Genomic DNA, 25,272 nt, shown 5'->3' with positions numbered 1-25,272 from the left:
GATTCCTCAGGCATCATTGCCCTTGTTCCTGAGCCTTTACTTTTCTGTATATGCTGAAGAAGGGAATCTCTTGAAAAGGTCCTGGTGAAGAGTAAGGTATTAGCCCTTAAAGAGGTTCAGTTTCTTTTTTTCTAAGGAAACTTTCTTCAAGGTGTCCTCCCGCAGGGACTAAGTTTATTCTAAAGCTTCTCTCTATGAGGGCTATCTAAGTTCAAAACCCTTTCAGGACCAGTTAGACCCTAGGCCCTCCTTACCCACAGTGCCTGCCCCAGCCAGCAAGGCTGCCCCACAAAATAGACAAGTAGGCGAAGTGAACTTACTGCTAAAATGCTTGGGCTCCGCTGGAGTTTATTGTAAGGGCTGTACTTCGGCTTCAGTGGTTTCCCTGCAACTCGATCCTTATGCCTTCTGCTAGAAATGTGCTGAAAGAAGTTTGATGCATTAGCTGAATCCACATGTGAGTTTTATGCCATGTAAAATACATTTCCTAGACAGAGGTAGTTGGTTCCTCCATTCCCAGTTCTAGGTCCATGGTTCCATGGTGGTGTGGGTAAGAGCACCACACCCTCTAAGTTAAGACTTGCTTCCCACTCTATTGTAACACCTCTCTCCCTTTCCTTTCTCTATAGAACTCCTCTGACGTTGCCTGGTATTATCACCGTGACTGATGAATCTGTCTCCCTAAGCAGATTTTGGGTCCTTGGAAGACAGGCTGAACATTTACTATCTTAGAAGTTCCTGCTCGACTGTAAGCTCCAGGTGACTGCTGTGCTCATTGGTCTCTAACACCAAGCCTAGAGTCTGACATATAGTAATAGTAGGTGCACAGATATTTGGTACTTTTTCTTCCACATAGCACCTGTATGTTGTATACCACAGGCATCCTATAAAGTTAAGAAATTTAACTGTGAGCAAAGTGAGAACCATTATATAGATTAGGAGATACATAGTCAAAGGGTGACCCCAAGCGACACTGACTACTAGTTCAGGATACATTACCTGTTTGAGCTGAATTTCTGAATTCACATGAACATCACAGATTTCACAATGAAATGTCTTGTTCTGTAGTCCTGACCCCTTACTGCCATTCTGCATCTTTAATCTTGATCCAGGTCTAGGATAGGACTTAATTGGACCAGCCCCATTACGAGCTTCAACCATTGTCTTGTGTTTAGATCCTAAGACAGAAAGAAACACATATTAAATAGCTATTTACGAACTATATGAAGCTCTTGAAAAGTTTATCTTCAGGCTGAACTTCCCAAGACTTTTTTAATGATGGTTTTAATGCTGATTATAGATTTAACACATTTTCACTGTAAAAAAATGGGAATCCATGAGTATATAATAAAGAAAATATAGAGAAGCATAAGAAAACAAACATTACCTCTGTTTTCACCACCCAGAGATAACCACTGTTATCCTTTTAGCTTCTTTTTTTTGGTATACTGAAAAGTGTATTTTCAAAATTGGGATCACGCTAATTAAATATCCCAAAAATTTCACATATCAAATCATATACATATTTTCTTATAATTACACTTTAATGGCTGAGTAATATATTCTATCATATTGAGACTATAATTTGCTCAACATTTCCCTACTGAGGAAATATGAGGTTGTTTCCATTTTTTTCTCTTAGAAGTGTGTTGCAGTGAACATTGTGCATAGATATTTGTCTTCATTTCTGTCACTTCATAATAATGAGTTTTGGGAAGTACTAGATGCTTTTGAGAAAATAAAGAACAGAACAAGTTTTATCCCCAACCTACTTTTGCCTTGCTGTTTCTAAAGTTGTTATATCGTACATTTCTTAAAATCACTCCTTTGAATCAAAAAAGTAGAGAAGACTGAAGAAACCTAATGTTTGAACAACAAAAGATAAGGTATTCTGATGAGAAAAGGTGAATCTTGTTATAAACATTATTTAAATTTAAACGATAGATGCTAACCTGTGTTGTGTGCCTCTAGCTGTGACAGGGAGTTCACAGCCACTTTGCATAGTGAACAATAAAGTAATTTTTTGGCTTTTTCTTCTTCTGATTCAGAAACAGTACCAGGAGCTCCATTTGTGCTCTTGGAGGGAGAAGTGGCTGCTCCGGGTGGCAGGGGTGTTGTACCAGGTTTGAGGAGAAATGAGCCACCTTCAGAGCTTGATGCCTGACTGGAACTGCTGACTTTCAACTTCCCTTTATCTTCTAAGAGAGACACAGAGAGAGAATGTTAAGGCCTCATATACCATATAGACACAGACAAATTGATGTAAAGGAATTAAAAATAGAAATCTGATTTCTAGGTGTAGTGTTTTTTTTAATTTTTATTTTATATTGGAGTATAGTTGATTTATCAATACAGTGTTGTGTTAGTTTCAGGTGTATAGCAAAGTGATTCAGTTATACATATACATGTATCCATTCTTTTTCAGATTCTTTTCCCATATAGGTTATTACTGAATATTGAGTAGAGTTCCCTGTGCTCTACAGTAGGTCCTTGTTGGTTATCTATTTTATATGTAGTAGTGTGTATATGTTAATCCCAACCTCCTAATATATCTCTCCCTGACCCCCCTTTCCCCTTTGGTAACCATGAGTTTGTTTTCTATGTGTAGCATTTTTTTCCAGCGCAGATTTTAGTTCATTGAGCTTGATTGAAAAAGAACTCCATGGCATCGGTTTCTGTATCAGGTCACCCCAAGATCATGATGACTCACGAAAAATGACTTTGTTCTCCCACTTGCAGCAGGTAACTTTCTGTCTGATATCCCTGAGTTGTAAATTATGTGCCTTTAATAGATAGGGAAACCAGCTACCTTCCAATCTGATTAAATGATATGATGGTAACATGAAATAAGACATGTAATGGTAGGTTTCATTTGACTACTCATATTTTAATTATGACATGAACATAAAGTTAAAATTCAATTTTACACCAGGTTAAATTTTAACCTTCAGGTGTAGGGCAGAGGCGAGGGAAGAAACATGGTTAATTTTGGTTATGATTAGTTAAGTTTTTGCTGCTCTTTGAATGGCAATACGATTTATCCAAAATACAAGATTTAAAGATTCCATTCATTATACTTATTAATTACTGCCAGTCTGAATCATAAGTTTTAAATAATGACATTAACCACAAGCACAATATGAGGATTAGCCAAATCATTTACAGACATCTTGGCATTTTGATCATGTAGCTACTAAATGTTTATAATCCTTGAGGCCCATGTGCAGGCTCTAAGAGGGGTCACGGTGACTTTAACAGAATCTAACACTTCACAGTTCACCTGCTATTCAAGACAGGCTCTGTTCAGTGGCTCCTTTGGGAAAGAAGCTGGAACTTCTAGGGCAACTGCAAAATCCATCACAAGTTTAATCCTAGTAGAGCCTTGCTCTTAGAAAATGTCTGTAGGTATGCTGATAAACTCTCATTAAGACAGAAAGGGGGAGCTTCCCTGGTGGCACAGTGGTTGAGAGTCCGCCTGCCGATGCAGGGGACACGGGTTCGTGCCCCGGTCCGGGAAGATCCCACATGCCGCGGAGCGGCTGGGCCCGTGAGCCATGGCCGCTGAGCCTGCGCGTCCGGAGCCTGTGCTCTGCAACAGGAGAGGCCACAACAGTGAGAGGCCCGCGTACCGCAAAAAAAAAAAAAAAAAAAAAAAAAGACAGAAAGGGGTACTTCCCTGGTGGCAAAGTGGTGAAGAATCTGCCTGCCAGTGCAGGGTACACAGGTTCACTCACTGGTCTGGGAAGATCCCACATGCCGCAGAGCAACTAAGCCCGTGTGCCACAGCTACTGAGCCTGAGTTCTAGAGCCCATGAGCCACAACTACCGAGCCCACATGCCACAACTACTGAAGCCGGCGCGCCTAGAGCCCATGCTCTGCGACAAGAGAAGCCACCGCAATGAGAAGCCTGCGCACCGCACCGAAGAGTAGCCCCTGCTCACCACAACTAGAGAAAGCCCACGTGCAGTAATGAAGACCCAATGCAGCCAAAAATAATAAATTAATTAATTAAAAGAAGAAAAAAAAAGAGAGAAAGGGAATTAAAACTGAAAATTTGTTTGTTAATTGCCCTAGCTAATTTGGAACCATGTACCATGGACCTGGATGACCAAGAGGGAAGGAATGACGAGGGAAACAGCAGTGAGGTTCTGTGTGTCTCTTCTCTATGTGGGGCAAACCAACGCTTTCACACACATCAAAAGTGAGGGGAGATCATATTTTTACTTAATTTCAGGGATCAGCAGTTGATTTCCATCCCTTTTTCCAAGCTGGATCCATCCATGTCAAGACTGAACATAGCAGGGATACTATAGATGAATTCCAGGTCTGGGTGGTGTTTGGAATAAAGGAATATTCAGATCCCTTTTAATCCTTGGTTTTCACAATCTATATTCCTTTTCAGCAAGTTTTTTAAAACTTCAGGATGCCACAAAGTATGATGGAAAAGATCTCAGACTTTTACTAAACTGACCTCAATAGTATGAGAGAAAGAAGTAAAATCATTCTTCCTAAATGGTAGTAGTAAGTAAATTAGATTGAAGATTATTTCAGGCCTGGTACTCTCTTATCTATAAGGATCCCTCAGACTGAATCTGCAATTTTATAGAAATCACAAAGCAGCAAAATAATTCAGTAATCTTAAGATTTGCCCCTATGGAATTGCTCAGATTTTTGTGATGGAATCTTAAGTTATTGCATAGCAAAATCCTTCCTGGCTTCAAGCATTTCATATTTTATATAAATTCGATCTGAAGAATCTGACATGTTTTAGATATTTACTCACTCAGTCTTTTACTCATATCATTATTTTAATATCCTTATGTTGATCTCTCTCTTATACTCTTATATAGAATTTTATAATTTACAAAGTGCTATCACTTACATTATCTTTTTATCTCTTACAACTTATGACTTGTGAAAAAGTTTCAAAAAACTTGTGAAAAAGATAAGGCTGACAACGATTATTCTTACCTTAAAAATGTGGAAACTGAGGCTCATCAATATTAAATAATGTCCCACAGATTAGTAAGTAGCATAAGTGAGCATGATATTTTCTCTAAATATTCACCATGTAATGTATTAATCTCCCTGCACAAAGAGAGGACTTCATATGGCATTAACATTATAAAAGGCATACATTAGTCACCTGGAGATGTGAAAAAGTTGTTGCTTTGTTTTACTATTATAGTTTAGTTTTAAAGCATATTTGCCTTAAATGAAAATACCTACACTATTCAACAATCATCTGATTCAGGTTACATTGAGATGGACAGAGTTGTATCTTTTTCTCTATATCCCTATTTCTTTAAGAAAAAATACACAGATTTCCTTTTTACATTTCCTTTTCAAAAGAGGTCATTCACTCATTAACAAATGCATATTAATAATATGCTAATTGATGACAATGTGCTAGACACCGAAGAGGATAATAAATAAAGTATGTGTAGACTTTAAGAAAGTAATAGTTTAGCAGAGGAAATGGATAGTCATTCAGAGATCTCTGATTTATTACAGAAACTGGCAAGAGGCACGAGGGCATAGAATTGGAAGTAATTACTTTTGGTTAGGAAGAAAGACATTTTTCATAAAGGACGTAGCATTCTGTCTAGGTTATGAAGATGGGTTTTGAAGATCAGATTTAGATAAGTATAGAATAGGGTGAAAAGGAGTAGGAAGTGAATAGCTAGAAGTGGACACGTGAGGAAAGGCTTAGGTGTTAGAAAGCTTGGGGTTTGCTGGTGAATACCTGGTAGGTGAGGATAGAAGATGGCAACAGGTTTAATGGGAGATACTATTATAAAGATGGACTGAGTCAGAAGGCAGAGAATATTTTAAAACTGTTAAAGTAGATACTAAGGGTAGCCGGTTTCCTTTTAAAAAATATTAAGAGGTGTGGAGTGATTAAGATTTACATGATTTAACATTTAGATAAATTATGTTTTGGTTTTTATGCCCTGGATAGGTCAGAGTCTTAATCTTTGAGAATATTGGGAACGCATTTTGACTTTGGAAATGTGTAAATGGCTCCATCATATGCAGGTAATTCTGCTACTGGATTGATACTAGATAGTCAATAAGACTGATCCTAAAATCAGGAAAGTCTCTGATGCAATAATTTATTTAAACTGTGGCATTCTTTCTGGATCTGTAAACTTACAAGCATCAAAGCCTAATTTTATTATTTCTCATTTTAATTGTTTGATATTTTTATCAAAGTCCATTATATTATTTCTCTTCCCTTACTGGCATTTTTAAAGCCTTCTTATTGTGTGTATTTGAAAATTTAATTAATGTACTGTTTACTTCTGTTTCTTTTAATAAAGATGCATGTCACCTGGAACTTCTGGTTAATATGAATTCCATTTTCAAGTATTCCCTCACCTAATGAAAATCAGCAGGTCTTCTGAGAGTCTTAATTATTTCCTGATTACTCAAACACCTTTTCTAAGGTTTCATCCGACAGGATTTTGAAGCAAAATTTGCTAAGCTACATCAGAATTGCCCTTTGTAACAAATATCCATAATTTATTCATCCAAGTGAATTTAGTTCTTCAAAGTAGCCTTCTTGGGAGGTCCCACTCTGACTCACTTATTTTCCAAAGCGCTAAACATTTTGAAAAGCTCTCTTTTTGGAACTGTTTTCATATCTAGTTGATAAACCAGGTGAAGGAAGTCCATTTTCAATATTTATGTGTCACTCTTATTTTTTACTCCAAAAATTTTACTCAAATAAACCCAGCTTATTAGCTCTATTTCACTCAAATACAGCCTCAGAGCACTAATACTCTATCACAGAAGATGAAAAGAACATGCCAGGAGTCTGAAAGCAGTTTTCAGAAACTAATCCTGTTGGTAAATAGAAGAGTCATGTCCATTGATAGGTCTTAACTTTAAAAACAATTAAAATAATATTCTAACCACATCAGAGATCTTATTTTGAAGTAGAACTTTGGAAGCTATAATCAAATTTTGATTTCACTTATGAAGTTTACTCTTCACTTAATGTTATCAATATAAGAAGTCTTTTCTAATCAGGTTTCAACAGTTTACTAACAGATACATATTTTATACAATAAATTTATGCTTGATATAGAAAATAAAGTCAGACAAACATTTAAAAAAATTAAAATCACCCATGATTCTATCATCTAAAATAAAAGTCAACAAACTTTTTCTGCAAAGCACCGGATGGTAAATATAGTGGGCTTTGTATGCCATACTGTCTCTGTTTCAACTTTGTACTGAACTTTGGTATTACAGCAGGAAAGCAGCCACTTGCACATGTGATTCAATAAACTCTTTTTACAAAAAATAGGCAGCAGGCTAGATTTAGCCTGCAGGTAGTAGTTTGCCAATCCTTGACCTGGAATGATTATGTTTTGATATCTATTACTCCACACTATTTTTTAAACAAGAGTATATATGAATAGACAGAAACATAATATTCTGTAACTAATATTTGTTGCTTAGCAATAAATCAAGAATATCTTTCCATGTCAATAAATGTAGATAGAATTGGATCATGATTTATAAAACCAAATGATATTTACTTATATGGATGTACTATAATTTATTCAACAAATCTTTTGATGTTTGGGTTATTTCTGGTTTGCACTTTTACTAATGTTAAAAAGATACTGAGTGGGACTTCTATTGCCTCCATTTCATTCCCCCGTCAGACAACTTCAGGCCTTGGTGATCTGCCCCTCATACTAGGTGAGGTAGAGGAAAGGAAGGTTGGAGAGAGATGGGGCTAGGAATTGTTAGAACTCAAAGAACCTGCAACCTCAGTTTGGCATGGCCGAATGGGTTTTCTTTGGGTCAACAGGACATCTTGAAAGGTGGCCAGGCTTGAACCATGTTATTGGTACAGACACAAGAAGGCTGATGACCAGGACCCTGGCAGCAAGAGCCTGAGGAGTGGTGGGGACTGAGGAAGGATTGGAAGAACCACATGAAGACCTTACACATGGTCCTTGAGAAGCATCTGGACACCTATCATGCAGAAACCATCAATGATTGTTCTTACGTACAACAACATTTGCCCTCCCCCCTCCCAATTACTTCTCCTATCCCTAAAAATTGGAAAGGGCAAGAATCAGAAATGATATGATGGGGAAGAAAGAAAGGGCAGGTTATGCCTCTTCCCGTGGTCCAACCTGAGCCAGGAGGAAGGGAGTATGCAACTAGGTAAGAGCCTAAAGTTTCAAATAAGACTGGACTTTCTGATATCTGACAGTGTCTTTGAGGAATGAGAAGGGAAGATTCAACAGAGTATATAGGCAATCATGTTTGTACTCTGCTGAATTCACATATATTCAATAAACCATTTATATAAACAACATTGTGTACAGACATCTCTGTATACTTGTCTGATAGTTTCCTCAGGACCTAAACTTTGAGGAGAAATTGCTGGATCAGAAAGCATGTACATTTTTGAGCTTGTGATGCACACTGCCAAATTGCCCTCCAGATGGTTATACAAGTTAATACTCTTAGAGCTTTGTAAGAGATTGCTGGCTTCCCTGTACCTTTACCAGCCTAAACGTCCATTGTTTTTGCCAATCTGACAGATGTAATACAATATCTCACTGCCAGTTTGATTTACATTTATTTTTATACTAAACAGATTTGAATACCTTTTCATAAGATTAATGATGATTTGTGTTTCAAAGTAATTTTTTAAAAAATTCTTAATTCTAAAAGGGAACAAAACCCTTGAACTAAATGCATTTTTGGAAGTTAAAATTTTTACACTAGATAAGTAAACTTTACCATAATAACAAGCTTCCTTTTATACACAACTAATATATATACGTGTGTGTGTGTGTATTCTATTCAAGTATAGTTGATTTACAATGCTGTGTTAGTTTCAGGTGTCCAGCAAAGTGATTCAGTTATACATACATATATATCTATTCCTTTTCAGATTCTTTTCCCTTATAGGTTATTACAAAATATTGAGTATAGTTCCTTGTGCTGGACAGTAGGTCCTCATTGGTTATCTATTTTACATATAGTAGTGTGTATATGTTAATCTCAAACTCCTAGTTTATCCCCCCTTTTCCCCTTTGGGAACCATTAGTTTGTTTTCTACGTCTGTATACACAACTAATACTGTTAAGTTGGTTGGAGCATGGTTCTTAGAAGCTGAATTCAGGGGCTCGATCCTTATTTCAAGAAGTTTGCTTTCGGGCTTCCCTGGTGGTGCAGTGGTTGAGAGTCCGCCTGCCGAAACAGGGGACACGGGTTCGTGCTCCGGTCTGGGAGGATCCCACATGCCGCGGAGCGGCTGGGCCCGTGAGCCATGGCCGCTGGGCCTACGCGTCCGGAGCATGTGCTCCGCAACGGGAGAGGCCACAACAGTGAGAGGCGCGCAAACCGCAAAAAAAGAAGTTTGCTTTTATGTAGAACAACAAAAAAAAGGCCAAATAGCTGCTCCAGGCAGTTATATCTTCGAGTGATAGTAAAAGCAGCAATAATAATCACAAATTAATAGCTAACACTAATTGAATACTCACTATAGACCAAGCAGTATGGTAAGAACTTATATTCATTATCTCACTTATTTTTCATACACTGTAATGAGGTAGACATTTTACTATCTGTACCTTTTTATTTATTTATTTATTTATTTTTGCGGTACGCGGGGCTCTCACTGTTGCGGCCTCGCCCGTTGTGGAGCACAGGCTCCAGACACGCAGGCCCAGCGGCCATGGCTCACGGGCCCAGCCGCTCCGCGGCATGTGGGATCTTCCCAGATCGGGGCACGAACCCGTGTCCCCTGCATCGGCAGGCGGACTCTCAACCACTGCGCCACCAGGGAAGCCCTGTTTCTTTTTTATTGAGGTATAACTTATATACTGTAAGGTACATACATTTTAATGAATTTATACATATGTATACATCTGTGTAAACATAGATATAAAGAAGATATAAGATACTGATATATAAGATTTAAAGATATAGAATGTTTCTACCACCCGAGTAGACTCCATTGAACCCCCAATCAGTTGATACTCCCCCTCTTCTCAAAGATAACCACCATTCTTATTGCTATCAGTTTAGATCAGTTTTGCCTATTTTTGAACTTCATATAAATGGAATCACCCAGTATATATTATTTTATGCCTGGCTTCTTTCACACAACATTATGTCTATGAGATTCATCCATATTGTTGCACATAGAAGTTTGTATTTTTTCCTAATGGCTGGATAGTATACATTGTATGACTATGCCACAATTTATTTATCTACTTTACTATTGATGAGCATTTGAAAGGTTTCAGTTTTTGGCTATTTTGAGTAATGCTACTATAAATATTCTTATACATGTTTTTGGTAGACATAGATACTCATTTATGTTATCTATATCTATGTCTATATAGATATATATATCTTTAGTAGATTCTGAAGAGTTTTCCAAAATGGTAGTACTGATTTATATTTCTACCAGCAATGTGTGAGAATACCAATTGTTCCACATTTGCTCTAACAAGTAGTATCAGTGTTTTCAGTCCTTTTGATTTTAGCAGTTCTGGTGGAGTTGTGGTGGTACCTTATTTTGGTTTTATTTTGTATTTCCCTAATGACTAATGATATGAAACACCTTTGCATATTTTTATAGGTTAATTGTATATCGTCTTTTGTGAAGCGCTTGGTCAAATTTTTCGCCCATTTTTTAAAAAGCAGATTCTCAGCTTTTTTCTTATTGATTTATAGGAATTCTTTATATAGTCCAAACAAGAGTCCTTTGTCAGATACATGTATTACAAATCATCTCCCAGATAGTGGTATGCTTTTCTCTCTCAAAATGTATTGTAACTACAATTGTTCAAAAAGAAAAACAACCAAGGCTTGGACAGATTAAGTTACTTCCCACAGGTCACTGAATTACTAAATGGTAGAGCATGGATTCAAATACAGTCTTCTGAATCCTGAGCCAGTGCTTCTTATTGCTCTTCTGTTTTGAGGGAGTAGAGACTAAGAATGCTCAATCTCAGTGATACTTTCTTGAAGGCCTGACACTGTGGAATAAAGCTGAGTGGATGGTATTACCTTTGTATATCTTTGTTAAATGATGCCATACAAAGCATAGCACATTATAGGCAAAACTTGCTGAGAACCCGACAAATAAATGTTTTAATACAGTTTCTTTAAGGTTGCAACTTTGCATGTAACCTAGGAAAGCAAAAGACAATAGCTTTTAAAGAAGGCATTTCAAGCAAAAATTGGCTTAGGTGTTTTTTCTTCTTTGAGTTCTCACTTCTTGGCTAATGTCCCAACAAAGAAGGTCTCTGATTCTCTATGTGAAGTAAAAATTTCCTTGCATTTTTGCTTTTGATAACACATGTCTTGACTTATCAAGCTGTACAAATTACAACTACTAATAGGTATCATCTTCTGCCACTGAGAAATGGCAAAGATTTAAAAATTATAAGCGAGGGGAAGATAAGATATAGCACCTGCTTGACGGGAGTGTAAAGCAGCATAACCATTCTGAGACATATGTGAAGTTCATACCATTTCACCAAGTAAGTCCCATCTAAGAATATATCATAAGGAAATAGCCATCTATCTCTGCAACAAATTTAATAATTATTGCATACCTGTGATGTGGTATACACTATTCTAGGCTCTGAAGTTAGAGGTGAAAATATATGTGTATAATATATAGCAAATCTTTGACTCAATGAAATTAATTATCTAGTGGGAAAGGCAGAAAAGTATATATGTATATTTACACATATACACATATGCTTTTGTTATATATACATTTATAAAATATATGTTAAAAATATATAAGCATGTATAAAACATGTTTATATTTTACATATTATATATAATCATATAAAATTATATGTGTATAATATATACATATATGTATATATCATATATACATATATATGATATATGTGTGTAATACATACATATATATGTGTGTGTGTATATATGTGTGTGTATATATATATATATATAGAGAGAGAGAGAGAGAGAGAGAGTCTCATAGTATTAAGTGTGCTAAGAAGAAAAATAAAGCATGGCATGGTAATAGAGTCAGTTCAAGCCTGTCTGAAGAGGTAATATTTGACAGACACTTGAATGAAATAACAGGAATTCTGGGAAGAAGAGCATTCCAGGAAGAAAGCATAGCAAGTACAAAAACCTTGAAATGAAACAAGCAAGATCAAGGTGAGTGGGAAGAGGGTGAATGCAGGCTGTGCGGTGAAGGTGCTGACCAGGGCCGAGATCACATAAGGTCTGGTGAAGCATGAGAGAAATTTGGATATGATCTGTGATTTCTGAGCAGAAGAGAGAGGTGATCTGAGTCATGTTTTCATAAGATCATTTTGACTGCTATGTGGAGAAGAGCTTGTGCAAGAATAAGCACATGGAGATGAGTTTGGAGCCTAATGTAGCTGTCCACAGGGAGCCGATGGTGGCTTGGACCAGGGTGGAAGTAGAAAACTGAGCAGTACACTCAGGATATATCTGTGGGTAGAAACAACCAGACTTACTGACTGATTAGATGTGGGGTGTCAGAGAAAGAGAGGAATCAAGGATTACTACCAAAGTTTTGCCATGGGCACTTGGTGAATGGTGGTGGTATCATTCACTGAGATTAGAGATAATGGTATTTAGGATGGTAACCAAACTTCCTGGTCTCTCAGCCAGGAAAACTTGGCTATGCGTAATTCCATTCCTGACTAATAAACCTCAAGCAAGTGACTTAAGTGATTGGTGCCTTCATCTGAAAATGTGCAGAATACTACCATTTTCTCCTCGGGCTCTAAGAACCAAGAAGATGGTAAAGGTGAGGCAAGGGCTTCAGGTGGATGACACAACGAAAGGTAATAGTTTGGGGGCCTAAGCTCAAGTGACTCACAGTTAATGCTAATGAGATCAAGGTCATGGGTTCTGTTCCATACTCAGGGGCTGTGGATATCTAAATCCATGTCTTTTGACTGAAAAAAAAATGTGTACCAGTCTTTACAAGTAAATCACCACAACTGGACAATCTGAGCTCACACACCAGGCCCTAAAGCAATGATTATAATTTTTATTTTTTTAGGAGCAATATTATTCATTCATTTGTATATTATTTTTATCATTATGGTTTTAAAAGACATAAATTTTGAATAGAGTTTTAATATGTGTATTTTGCTTTCAGTGAAAATGCAGCAGGTTTTCCGTTTATTGTGTAGTCATCTACCATTTGTCAGAGAGTTTTCGAAAAACTATGAGCCTTGTTCACTGACACCTACCAACGTCTTTCCAAGATAAGCGTTCCAGAATATCAAAGGAGTTCCAAAACATGAGAAAAGTGCTCAGGAAACCAAGGCTACAATTTCAAGAGAATCATATTTTGTGCTTTCTGAGGTCACTGAAGGATACTGCTTGTCAGTTTTTACAATAATTTTTGTTTTTATACTTAGTATTGTACTAAAAGGATTAGGCAACAGAGACATGCTGTGAAAGGACTGCTGGTCATATTCTTTCCTTTTTTTGCAAGCACCTTATCTAGCATCTTATTATTATTTCAAAAAACAAAGCAATGCCCAGATTACTGCTCAACGCTCATTAAAGCAAGTTAGTTTACTTTGATATGGAATTCTGAAATCATTCTCTTCTGCTTTATCTTCCTACTTTCTCAGTAATTGGAAATTAATGGGTGTCAGTCAGAGGACCTACCTACCTTTTTTTAAAAAATCTACCATTATTATTATTTTTTTAGAGTCTTCGGTTGCTGCACCCGGGATCTTTCCGTTGAGGTGTGTGGGCTTCCCTCTAGTTGTGGCATGTGGGCTCTGTAGTTGTGGCACGTGGGCTCTAGAGCGCACAGGCTTAGTTGCCCAGCAGCACGTGGGATCTTAGTTCCCTGACCAGGGATCGAACCCACGTCCCCTGCATTGGAAGGCAGATTCTTAACCACTGGAACACCAGGGAAGTCCCCAGAGGACCTACTTTCTTAGTGTGGTCTTGCAAGGAATGAAGCTGAAAAGCCCATGGGGCTCTGCACCAGACAAAGAAATACTGCAAACCTGTGTGTATGTCAACTCGTGTGCTGCAGAAGACTTCTTAAGCCTTTGCCTCACTTGTCTCCTCCTTATCTACACTTTGACACAGTACAAGTGATAGAAACCACTAACTGATGACAGATATTTTAACGTTTAAGGTAGAATTCTACTAAGATAGGCAATGAATTTGCAGGGGGAAAATAAAGCAGCAGCACGTGAGCTGCAAGATGAATAAGCCAGTTTCGTACCTTGGAGTTCTTTTCAAAGCAAAATGTAATTAGAGATGTACAGACGCTAGAGCATCATCGCTATATCAGTGGATGCACAAAGAAAGGAGGATTCATTTGTAGTCTAACAGGACTGCACCTGTTAAGTGAGTAGGAAGAAAAGAACTATATTGCAGATAATGTTCAGATTATTTTGCCTCCCTTTATTTATTAGATGTTTTCTTGGAAGGTGATGTGCAAAAAGATCTTGGAAAATTTAGTAATAATTTGAATGCACCATTTAAAAGATGTTTTTGAAAGCAGAGCTCTTTTGGTAATGCAATAACCACACACACTTATTTTTAAATTCTGTAAACTTACAGATTAGATTTGCTTAATTAGAAACATATACAGTGAAAAAGTTATATACCTGGAGAACAGGTCAATAAATCAGACAAGTGGGAAAACAGTGATAGTACAAGGGAAATATACAAAGGCAGCTTCCCCATGGAAGTTTTACCCTTTTTCTTAAGTCCACTATTAATACTGCAAATCTCTCATGAGCAAATGTCTGGTCTCCTATTTCTGAGAGAAATGGGGAAGCTCGATGAGTTTACCACTGATGTTACAGTGTCTTCCCTCTGTACCTATTTTGTTTGCATCTCTGAGGAAAAGGTATCTACTTCCACCTGGACTCTCTATCTTTTAAATCTTGTCTATCTTTCCTATAGCTCTAACTACTTTGTTTCTACAGGGTCCTTTCTGTTTACAAAATGCTAAAACTTCCATGTTCCAAAGTCATTCCCTAACTTGGTTCACTCCTGGAACTTTCCATTTGCCTTCTCATTGGCGCTGAATTTGAAGTGGTCCTGTGAGGTGGCCCTTTCCACTTCCTCTCTTCCTGTCCATCCTTACCCTCCGGCAAAAGCCAGGGGTCTCCCTTCAGTCTTCTCTTGCACTGGGCACAAGTTCCTTCCTGAAATGCTCTCCCCACTTGATGTCCACAACTCTGCCCTTCCCTGGTTCTCCTTCAGCCTCAAGAACAGCTCATTCCAGGATCTGTTCAACAGCTCCTATTCTTCTGTCTGCCCCTAAGTGTTGGCATTCCTCAAGGTCACTTCTTGTCCTCTTCTTGAGCATTATGTGATCTAATTCACTCCAATGACTTCCTCTACTACCTTGACATAGATTCCGAAATCGACAGGTGAAATCTCTACCTTACTCACAGACTCAAGACCCCCTTTTCCCTAACAGTCTGTGGGACATCTGTTTCTAGATATTTCCTGGGTATTTCAAACTCAACATGCCTGATACTGAATGGATGAGCTGCTCCAGCAGCACCCGTCCAAGCAGTCCCCATATCAATTGATGACATTACAGTTGTGTATTAGAATTGTCAGCAAAGACTCTTGAATTCTTCCCTCTTTTATTCTTCCCTCCTTTGGTCATTAATGAATGACCAAAGTTTATTGATACTATCTTCTAAATTGATACTATCTTCTAAATACCTCTTCTACCAGTCTTATTCACATCTTCATCCAGCAGACATTTATTCAGCATCTACCATGTGCCCACTGCCTCACTTCGGGCCCTCATTTATTCTCCCTGGATTATCATAAAACTTCTTTATAGGTCTTGTTACTTCTAGTCTACTCTCCAACTCTTTCCCCCTCCTTCCCTGCTCTATGTTCTCAATAATCCTTTTCATATAATTATATTTTGATCTTACATTAACTATAATTTTTTCACACTTTCACACATTTTATACTGGTAATTTATTACCAGGATAGAGATATTCTTGCATCCTAGAAAAATATCTTAATTCAATTTGGGGCCCAGTATACAGAAAACCATAGGTGGGCAATAAATTTGTTGAAATAAGGAATGTTCAATTCATTGCCGTGCTTTCTAGCCTCACAAGTAAAAATACTAGAAAAATTCACTGTTAATAGCTGAATCATAACTAGTAAAATGAATATAGGTAGAACAGATAGATAAATAGATTTCATCTGTTGATTATGTAAAATACTTGTATTATTGTTTCCAAAGATTATATATATATATATATATATATATATATATGCAAGCAATCAATATTTAATGTCTTTTGAGGTTGAAACAATTCTCTTAAGAATGACATCTCCTTGAAGTATACTAGGACAGAGGCATAACAACAAACACATTCCTTTTTGCCAGGTCCACTATTTTGAGGTTTGATAAAATGAACAAATCTATGGATTTCATTATCTCCTTTACTAAGAATCCTATACAAACTTACATATAAATATTAAGCATGTACCTTTCCCAGAAAATCTAAAGTATATGTGAAAACACAAATATCACAAAAGTATAGCCAGTCCTCTTTGCAACTTAACTGATGTCCTGGTCTCTGGCAATGTTTCTCATGGGTTTTATGTTTGGAAACTCATCAGAGGTTTGTAGCCCAACAACCCACCTGACCAATGTTGTAAGCAGTCAGTAACAAATTACATGTACTATATTCATCTGAGTTATCAACAATTACACAATCGATATAGTTATGCAATAATGTTCTTCAAGAAATTCCAAGTACTATGTCTTGTGGTATTATTTAATTTTCCCCACCCTTTAGATAACAGATGTCCATCACTGAAGGTGTCATTATGCAGGCTTTGGACCTTAGTGATGATACCATTCATGACCAACCCAAATCCCCAAGGCACATAACCTTTAGCAGGTGGCCTGAGACTGACCCAGTATACTGGAAGTCCTTTAGTCACCCATTTAGGCTTCCTCCAACTAGATGCCTCATTTAGACTTGATGTAATTCCAAGTGTCCCCAAGAGTTACCCACATAGTATAATATTGTCTGACTTATCTCACAACACCTGCTATTTAGCTCACTTGCTTTGATAGTCACAGGACTTCTTGTTGGAAAATGTTTGATCTCAATGCCCCACTTGAGGGTGAATTGCTGGACCACTTTGGAAATGGAAAAAATTCTCTATATGGCTTATGCCATTTTGCAGGTGTGGAAAACAAAGCAAAGGACTTGCATGACAATCCCAGAAACATCAAGAAGTCAAGGAGCAACATGGAAATTAAAGCTACTTTTTGAAATTCTCAGAGCACTAAAATATTATACATTGGGCCAGTTTGATGCTGGTGGGCCCTTCCCATCCAATGCCATGTTACCATGCCTCTAGCCAGATTCCAGAAACCCTGTCTCTGCAAGCATGGTTTATCACCATGAAGCTTGCTAATTCCTAATTAACTATTTTGATGTCTAATTTTCATATCTTGGCCTTCAGACTACTCCTGGAAGCAGGGGAAATTATCTCTAAATGAAAGTGACTCTACTGAATCAGAATCTGTATGCCCTTACGTGAAAAAAACAAAAAAGCTTATTTATTTTAAGTAACTTAGGACCCATGAAAGTCAGGTGACTAATTTCGTAAGTTCAAAACAGGTCCTGTTCTATAATTTTCTGCCAGTCTCAATCCTGACCTAGGGTATCCCTGCCCTTTCCATATGAAAGCCTAAGTCAATCAGATTCTCGCCATTGGGCTACACCCTGCAGTAATTTTTGTAGCCCAGTGAAATGACAGTCATTGCCCTCCCTGTCTGAGTACCACATGACAACTGCCCCACTGTCCCTTGTGCCACTTTGTTGGAGAGCAGAAGCTGCCAGTCTCATACTCAGATAAAACAGTGGCATCTCCAAATATCTCCATGTTGGAAACTGGCAGCCTACACTCTGTATCAGTGAGCTGGCACTGACATTAGTGAACTTGTCACTTCTAAGCAAGCACAAAAGAGGGCTTGTTTGCTAGAGCTTGAATCTAACGAACAGCTTTCTCCTATTTTGTATAGTTTTCCAGCCATTTGACTTGTACAATAGAGAAATCATATTTCAACTTCTTCAGGTTGAAAAATTGCCCCTTTTCTGATTTGTCACCAAGAGATGAGAAACCGTTATTTCTGAGGCAGCTTTATTATGGAAAATAGAGTAAGTAACTCATGTCACTCAAATCAAATCCCTCAGGGAGTAGGTCCAGTAGCGATTCAAAAGCCAGGAATAAGATTAAAAACTAATTTTCTAGGTGGAATGAGGAGCAGGTTCTTTTTCTTCTAAACTAATGGCCCTTCACAGAGGAAACATTCACAAGGTACAAGGGAAACATGTGAATTCTGCTCCTCCCACCTTCTTCCTCTCTAGATGCAGACTTAAGGGTTTAGCTTTGATGCTCCAGGCAGGGTGACGCTCACACTGTCAATGGAAAGGTCAGCCTGAGAGGTATTGAGGAAACTGAGTCTCTCATCTAAAAAAATATATCTTTATCTAATGGAGAAAATATTTAAAAATTACTGTCAGCCAACAAGTTTATTGCCTCAGGCTGCTTCCAGGGAGATAGGGAGATGGGCTTTTACTCTTTATGGACCTAACTGGGTACTGCCTGCCCTAATGACACTATGCAGACATTCAGCCGCTGGACTGCTCAGGTGTAAGAAAACTACTAACCCTTTAAAAATATATTGCTAAAAGGCAATCATACTTTTACATTTTGAATCTAGCATTTGTACTTAAATTCAACATGCTGCTTTACTGCAAAGTTGTCAAAGCCAGCTTTATATTTGAGACCTATAGGTTGCAGGAGAAAGTCTGTTGACCACAGAAAGTCTCCTTTAAAAAGTGAGATTAATTCAAGAGGCCTGGGCCTCCAAAGGGGTTTGCCTGGGTTGTCTCATCATATGAGGTCCCTTAGGGATACTGCAACGTGGGGACTTATGACTGTGACCATGAGAAAACTGAACAAGAACGAGATATGACATTGTATTGCAGACTGTGAGCCTCCCAACCATAATACAAAACAAATGGCTACGAGTTTCTTTCCCATCCGTCCTGTGCCCCAAGGTATATAAACCTCATCAAGTCATTAGAAGAAGCTATTATGCAAGTAACATAGTCTATGGAGAACAGAGAAAAAAAAAAAAACCCATTATCCTCTCATACTAAACAGGAGTTTTTAACCTGGGGTCTGTGGACTTCCAAGGGGTCCATGAGTTCACAGGATCCATGAACTTGGATGATAAAAAATATAAATATTTTCATTTATTTCTTATCGAAATGCATCATATTCCTTCAATTATAAATGAAGGCAACAAACTACAGCAGTCTTGGTAGTACATTTAACTTTGTCACCCACAGAAGTCAGATATTTTCGTCAGATATTACAGTTGTTATAGAAAGGTTAAAATACTGTTTATGTTTGTCAACACTTCAAAGTTATGGCAGATATTAGACCTGTTAGATCTTATTAAATGCATTATTGCTATATTACCATATCATAACAAAGATTGAGAACTGGTTGGAATTCTTTGTAAAACTATAAATTTCATTTTACAGATGTAAAAACACCATTCAGAGAATAGGCTTCACTAGTCAGCCACAGGAATACGTGGCACGAAAAGATGTTAAGAATCTCTGTGTTTATACCCATCACTTCATTCTGCCTTCATTTCTGTCCCTAGCCATCATTTCAACCACATCCTTACCAACATCCTAAATTCCTTTACTTGTCCCCAAGTGTCCTTTCATTGGTTCAGGTGTTTAAACAGGGCAGTCTTTCACATCTCAAGTTATGGGGTACTGGTCCTTCTGATGAGAATCCTCTTCCCCTCCATCCCTAAACCAGAGCCTTTGTTTGCCTGGCTAACATCTTCTTTCCCTCTAGGTAGAGAGAGCTTAAATCCCCTGCTTAAGCCTTCCCTTCATTCCCAGACTAGGTCAGCGTGCCCTTCTTTTCATCAACCTTGTCATCATTTGTTCAGTATTACCCTTCCAGACAATATGCTCTCATGAGGGCAAAGCCCAAGTCTGCCTGGTTCACTATCATATACCCAGTGCCTAGCATGAGGGGGCTATCAAGCCCCTATCCAGAGAGGGCTCAATAAATATGTACAAATACATGTACCAACAAACCATTTTGTAACTTTTGATTTAATATATTTTGTAACCTTTTGATTTAATGTATTACACTCTTTTTTCATGTTGTTACTTTTATTTACTTTAAAGCTGCACAGTATTCTATTGGGTATAAGTACTTTAGTTAAATAATTTCCCTAGTATTGATCATCTTGTTTTCAGTTTTCACTAACACAAATAATGTTGTATATCATTTTATTTTTCATGTATATCATTTTATTTTCATATCATTTTATTTTTCTTGCTTTGTATTGAGGATTATTTCCTTGATGTAAACTACAGGAAGAGGAATTAATTGGTCTAATGGAATGAACATTTTTATGGTTCTTGATTTATTCTATGATGTTGTTTTCCAAAAGGGTTCTCATTTAAAATGCCATAAATAAAATGGCATGTAACTGTTGCATGGCATGAAATGATCGTAGATTCAAAAGGAAAGAGTCTGGAAATTTCTTTGAATAAATGGTGGCTTTTTATGGCTACTACTTATTGAGTGTCTATTATGTGATAGGCAGTGAGCCAGGAACATTTATTAGTTCATCATTCCTGACAACAACCCTGGGAGGTAGATATCAGCTCTCCCATTTTATAGATGGGGAAATAGAAGGTCAGCGAACGTTACTTGGTCAAGGTTATATGGTCAGTGAGAGGTGGAGTGAATCAAGCTCATGCTCTTTCTACTATGCTATACATGCAAAGTAGGTAAGTGCTCTCAAAACTCCTACCTTAGTTAATACATCTTTATCCAAAGCCACTCAAAACTTGATTTTTAAAAAAAATAAAAGTTGTAAAATAGGATGGGGAAAGAAATAACACACCTTTCTGAGATGTCAGACTTCTGGAAGTGTCATCTAGTGAAAAAGAATCTCAAACAGTTTTCAAAAAGCATGTGCAGTAAAGCCCATGAACCTTCATCTAAAGGCAGCATATCATGGTAGTGAATTCGAGGGACCGCCTGGGAGAGAACTTGAAACTACTTTTCATCTGAAGGACTCTGAGCCATTATTTCCCCTCTCTAGGTCTCACTTTCTAGTATCCATCAAAGGATTGTTATAATTAAATAAGATAGTCTATATAAAATGTTTAGCACAGTGGTATCAAGCACATAATGATACACGTTAATTATTAGTAGTACTGCTGTTAAAGTTATTTTTTGCATGTAAGTCTAATAAGCTTGGATCTGGTTTTCTAGAATATACTATATTAGGTACGGCATAATGAAAGATGATGATAGCTGACTACCACAAGGGGCAGTTGTCACCTCTCACTGAAATCAGCAAGAAGGGACGGCTGAAATAAAACCCCACAGGAGGACAAAAAACAAACAGGCAAACTGTAAGAATATCAATAATAGTTGCTTTAATTATGCTTTACACTTTGCAAAGCTCTTTCACAATCATTTCATTTGATTCATGCAACACTGCTGTTTTGTAGGGAGGGCATTCCCACTTTACAAATAGGAAAAGATAGGCTCAGAGAATTTAATGCCTTCTCTAGAATCATAGCTAGTCAAAAGAGCAAAGAGTACTACTGTCTATAGATCTGCTGTCCAATATGGTAGCCATGCGAGCTACTTAAATTAAATAAAATTAAATATTCAGTTCCTCAGGAGCATAAACCACAATTCAAGTGCTGAATAGCTACGTGTGGCTCAGGGCACTCACATTGGACAACCGAGATTATAGACCATTTCCTTCACCACAGAATGTTTTATTGGGTTATGCTGGTCTATAGAAATGAGAGCACCAAACCATTACTGCATAATGATGTGCCCGGTGTCCATGACAGTGAACCTGATTCTCAGAGAAAGCCGTCAGGGAAGAGGAAAATACTTTAGAAATGTTTCTATGAAAAACACTTTAAGCTTTATATTATAGAGTTAAATTTGTGTGGCATTAGGCTACAAGCATCATCAAAATTGGGCCCAGAATCCCCAAAAGTGCCGAGTGCCAATGCTCTGCACAAAGAACCTACAAATATCTACTGAGTAGTTCTATTTCTTCATCTACTCATTTCATAAAAATTACATCAATGTAAGAGAATTCTTCCTGAAGCAAATAAGTTGAACATCATAAAAATGTAAGCAATAACCTTTGTTAAAATCTCAAGGGCAGTTATGGTTGTACATTTATAAAATTATTCAGTGTACATATGAAGTCCTTTTATATTCCAATATCTATCTGATGCAGAAAGGCTGTAAATAAATGTAATCAAAAGAGATGAATACCAGTGAAATATGTTTGAAGATGAGAAAAGTTTTCAACAGCGATATAAGCCTTTAAAGGAGATATCCAAGATTTTGCTTTTTAGAATGGTTTATAACATATCCCTTGTAAATCATAAGTTAATAGATTTACTGAGGAGACAATCACAAATCAGTCTCAACTTATGGTTCACTTTCTTCGAGCAACACTAGGAAATAGCTTTCAGAAGTGAAGAACCTGACAATGAATGCTCAGTATTACTTCAAAGCACTATAAAATACTCAAAAGTTTCAGAAGTTACTTTCCAGAGGATGACAAACACTTAACTACCTAAGAATCTTCAGCCTTGCCTGGCAGGATGGTGCTGTCAGATTCAAGGTGCATGGACAAAGCTGGAGGCAGTTTCATTTTTTAAATTGACTTTGAAAGTCTTAATGATATATGTATATTTCATGGAAATATGAGCCTTAGTATAATGGTCTGTTCTCTTTAGACAGATGGAGCTCGATTTACGTTCTACATGATTGTATCCCGGAATTTCAGACCTAAGATGTTTGTCATAATATAGTTAATCTATTATTTTTATGAGGGATACGAAGTCTTGGCCTCCTGTATTTGGATAGATGTATGCCAAATTTATGGTGGCGCTGGTCTATAAATGACAGATGCTGCCAAAGCAGAAAACTATCATTTTCTTCTACTCAACAGCACAAGGTCCTGTTGCTAGAGACAGAAATGGGGGAAAGAGGCATTTACAAAGACCTTGCTGGCTAATCAAAGGAGTCCTGCAGCAGTCGGTGGAAATGAGAAGTTGTCATTTGGGAAACTTGGCCCCATTTGTAACAACACATAAAAACTGTGAAACACACAGGGAAACCCATAAACATGACAAGGCGAGGGTCTCCATTTGTATCTTTGGCAGAAAGCCTCTTTGACAAAATTGAAAAATGTACTTTCATAACGTAACAAGATGACCATAAAAAGTTGAACTGCAGCCTTTCCAGGCAAATCATACTGATGTACTAGTTGATACTGCTCTGGGTTCAACCTGAGGAACTGCCGCCATGCAAAAGCACATTATGCTGAAAACTAAAATGAGTTTTGAGGTATCCTCACTTCTTTCCTTCCTTCTTAAGTCTTTTCTGATACTGTCATCTCTGGCTCCATGGTATAGTCATGGGTGTGGGATAAACAAAACAATGTCCCTGTGCCCAGTGAAAATCTTTGAGATGGGATGATTCAAAATGCTACCGAAAATGCGGACAGCATTCAGGCTAGTCTACTGGACCCTTTAGGAGGCAGTTCAAGGCTCTGCTATACTGGTGATGCCCTTGCTCACTGCTGACCTCCAGCTCAGTGAGTGTGTTTGGCTCTAGTCACATAAAGTCTACAGCTGTCAAGCTGGAGCTTTAAGAACATGTGTCATTTACCTGAAATGAGTGTTTTCATTCAAACTTGGCCTTGAAACGATCTGTCTAAAGCTTTGTTCTCTTACAGTTAAATGATGCAGACAACACACTGCACAGAAACTAAGGATTGTCAATAAAACAAAGCCTCAATGACCCTGTCACTGCTATAGCTCCTACTGAAAAATATCAACAGTCAGAAAACAATTTAAAAGTAATACATAGTCCTACTCATTAATTCTTTAAAAAAGTGGGTTAGTGGTTTCTGACTTTTCCCATTGGGATACTGTACTTGAATTTACTCTTCTGAGTCAGAGAAGCTTAGAAGTAAGGGGAACAGTGGAATATTCATGGAACAAGAAGCCCTGAGTTCCTGCTCTGACTCTACTGGGATATGAGTGTGCAAGCCATTTAAAGCCTCACACAAGCCATTTAATCTTTCTAAGACCCAGGTTCTTCACTGTTACCACATTTTTGGGAGCAGCTTGAAGGTGGCGATTATATATTATTTTTCTTTTGGAACCTCTTGAAGGCAAGAACGTGTCTTTCTGTTCATTGTTGCACACTTGAAATGGCAAATGTTACAGATGTACTATACTACTTAGTATAGATAATACATATTTGTTAAATGAATAAATGGATATAGAGTTTGTTGTGTGCGTATGTGAAAGAGGGATACTAATATCAGCCTTACCAGTCACAGGGTTGTTGAGGGGGTCATACGAAAACATTTATGTGACTGGATTTTATCAACTGAACAAATTCAAGGTGTTCCTATTGTTATATTTTAAGCAGAACATGCTGGTTCCATCATCTTTGCTCTTAATTGCATTTATAAATATATCTATAGCATTTTGAATCATTCCATCTGCTTTCGTCTTTTTAGACAGCAACTGATTAAAAGCTGTTTAGCTCTAAATGGCTTTATATACTTTGAGCTACAAATGTATTTTCCCCATCTTGATATCTAATTAATTAAAAAAAACCTTGGGCTAAAGACTAGACATATGGATGATTAGGTCGACTATCACAATATTTTTTACCGTTAGGTTGATTATCAAAATATTTTATTATTTTCAAGAAATAAGGTCTTCCAAAGGCTCTGTTTTTTTTTGTTTGTTTGTTTTGTTTTGAGCTTCTTATGAGTGGTTAAGTGCTGTCACAAAGAGCATTCAACTTGATGTATGGGGCATATTATCACAGGGAAGTGTTGTGTCATATGGCATTATGACACTTGAACTCTAGGGAGAAATTTGGGTACAGTGTCTGACCAATATGTTCTAGCCATCTTCCTGAAGCTGCCTAATGCTTGCTGTGTCTTGATCCCATTTCTCCCAAAGCACCTTTTTCCTCCTTTCTACCAAGTTTTGAACTCCCACTGATGCATCATTAAAAGCTGGGATAGATCCTAGGAGACCAGAAAGCTATTTCTTTGGATTTTACGTTTAATTCTACTCCAACTTCTAAAAAGT

General features: G+C 37.5%; 1 protein-coding gene across 15 annotated transcripts in view; it reads right to left on the bottom strand.

The window, feature by feature from the left end:
- Positions 1–25,272, bottom strand: part of ZNF385B (zinc finger protein 385B) — a 143,513-nt gene that overhangs the window by 2,593 nt on the left and 115,648 nt on the right. For all 15 annotated transcript variants that reach the window (XR_014296995.1, XM_082658470.1, XM_082658467.1 and 12 more), the window contains 3 exons: positions 1,953–2,198; positions 1,000–1,178; positions 321–422 (listed from right to left, as the gene is read on the bottom strand). Coding sequence is in view for 14 of the 15 variants with exons in the window: in XM_082658470.1 (XP_082514596.1) it covers positions 321–422; positions 1,000–1,178; positions 1,953–2,198 (527 nt within the window). In the remaining variant the exon portion in view is untranslated. The remainder of the gene's footprint in view (positions 1–320; positions 423–999; positions 1,179–1,952; positions 2,199–25,272) is intronic.

The sequence above is a fragment of the Grampus griseus genome, assembly GCF_964374135.1.
Source record: "Grampus griseus genome assembly, chromosome: 7".
NCBI lineage: Eukaryota > Metazoa > Chordata > Mammalia > Artiodactyla > Delphinidae > Grampus > Grampus griseus.
This window is presented reverse-complemented; position numbering and strand designations above follow the sequence as displayed.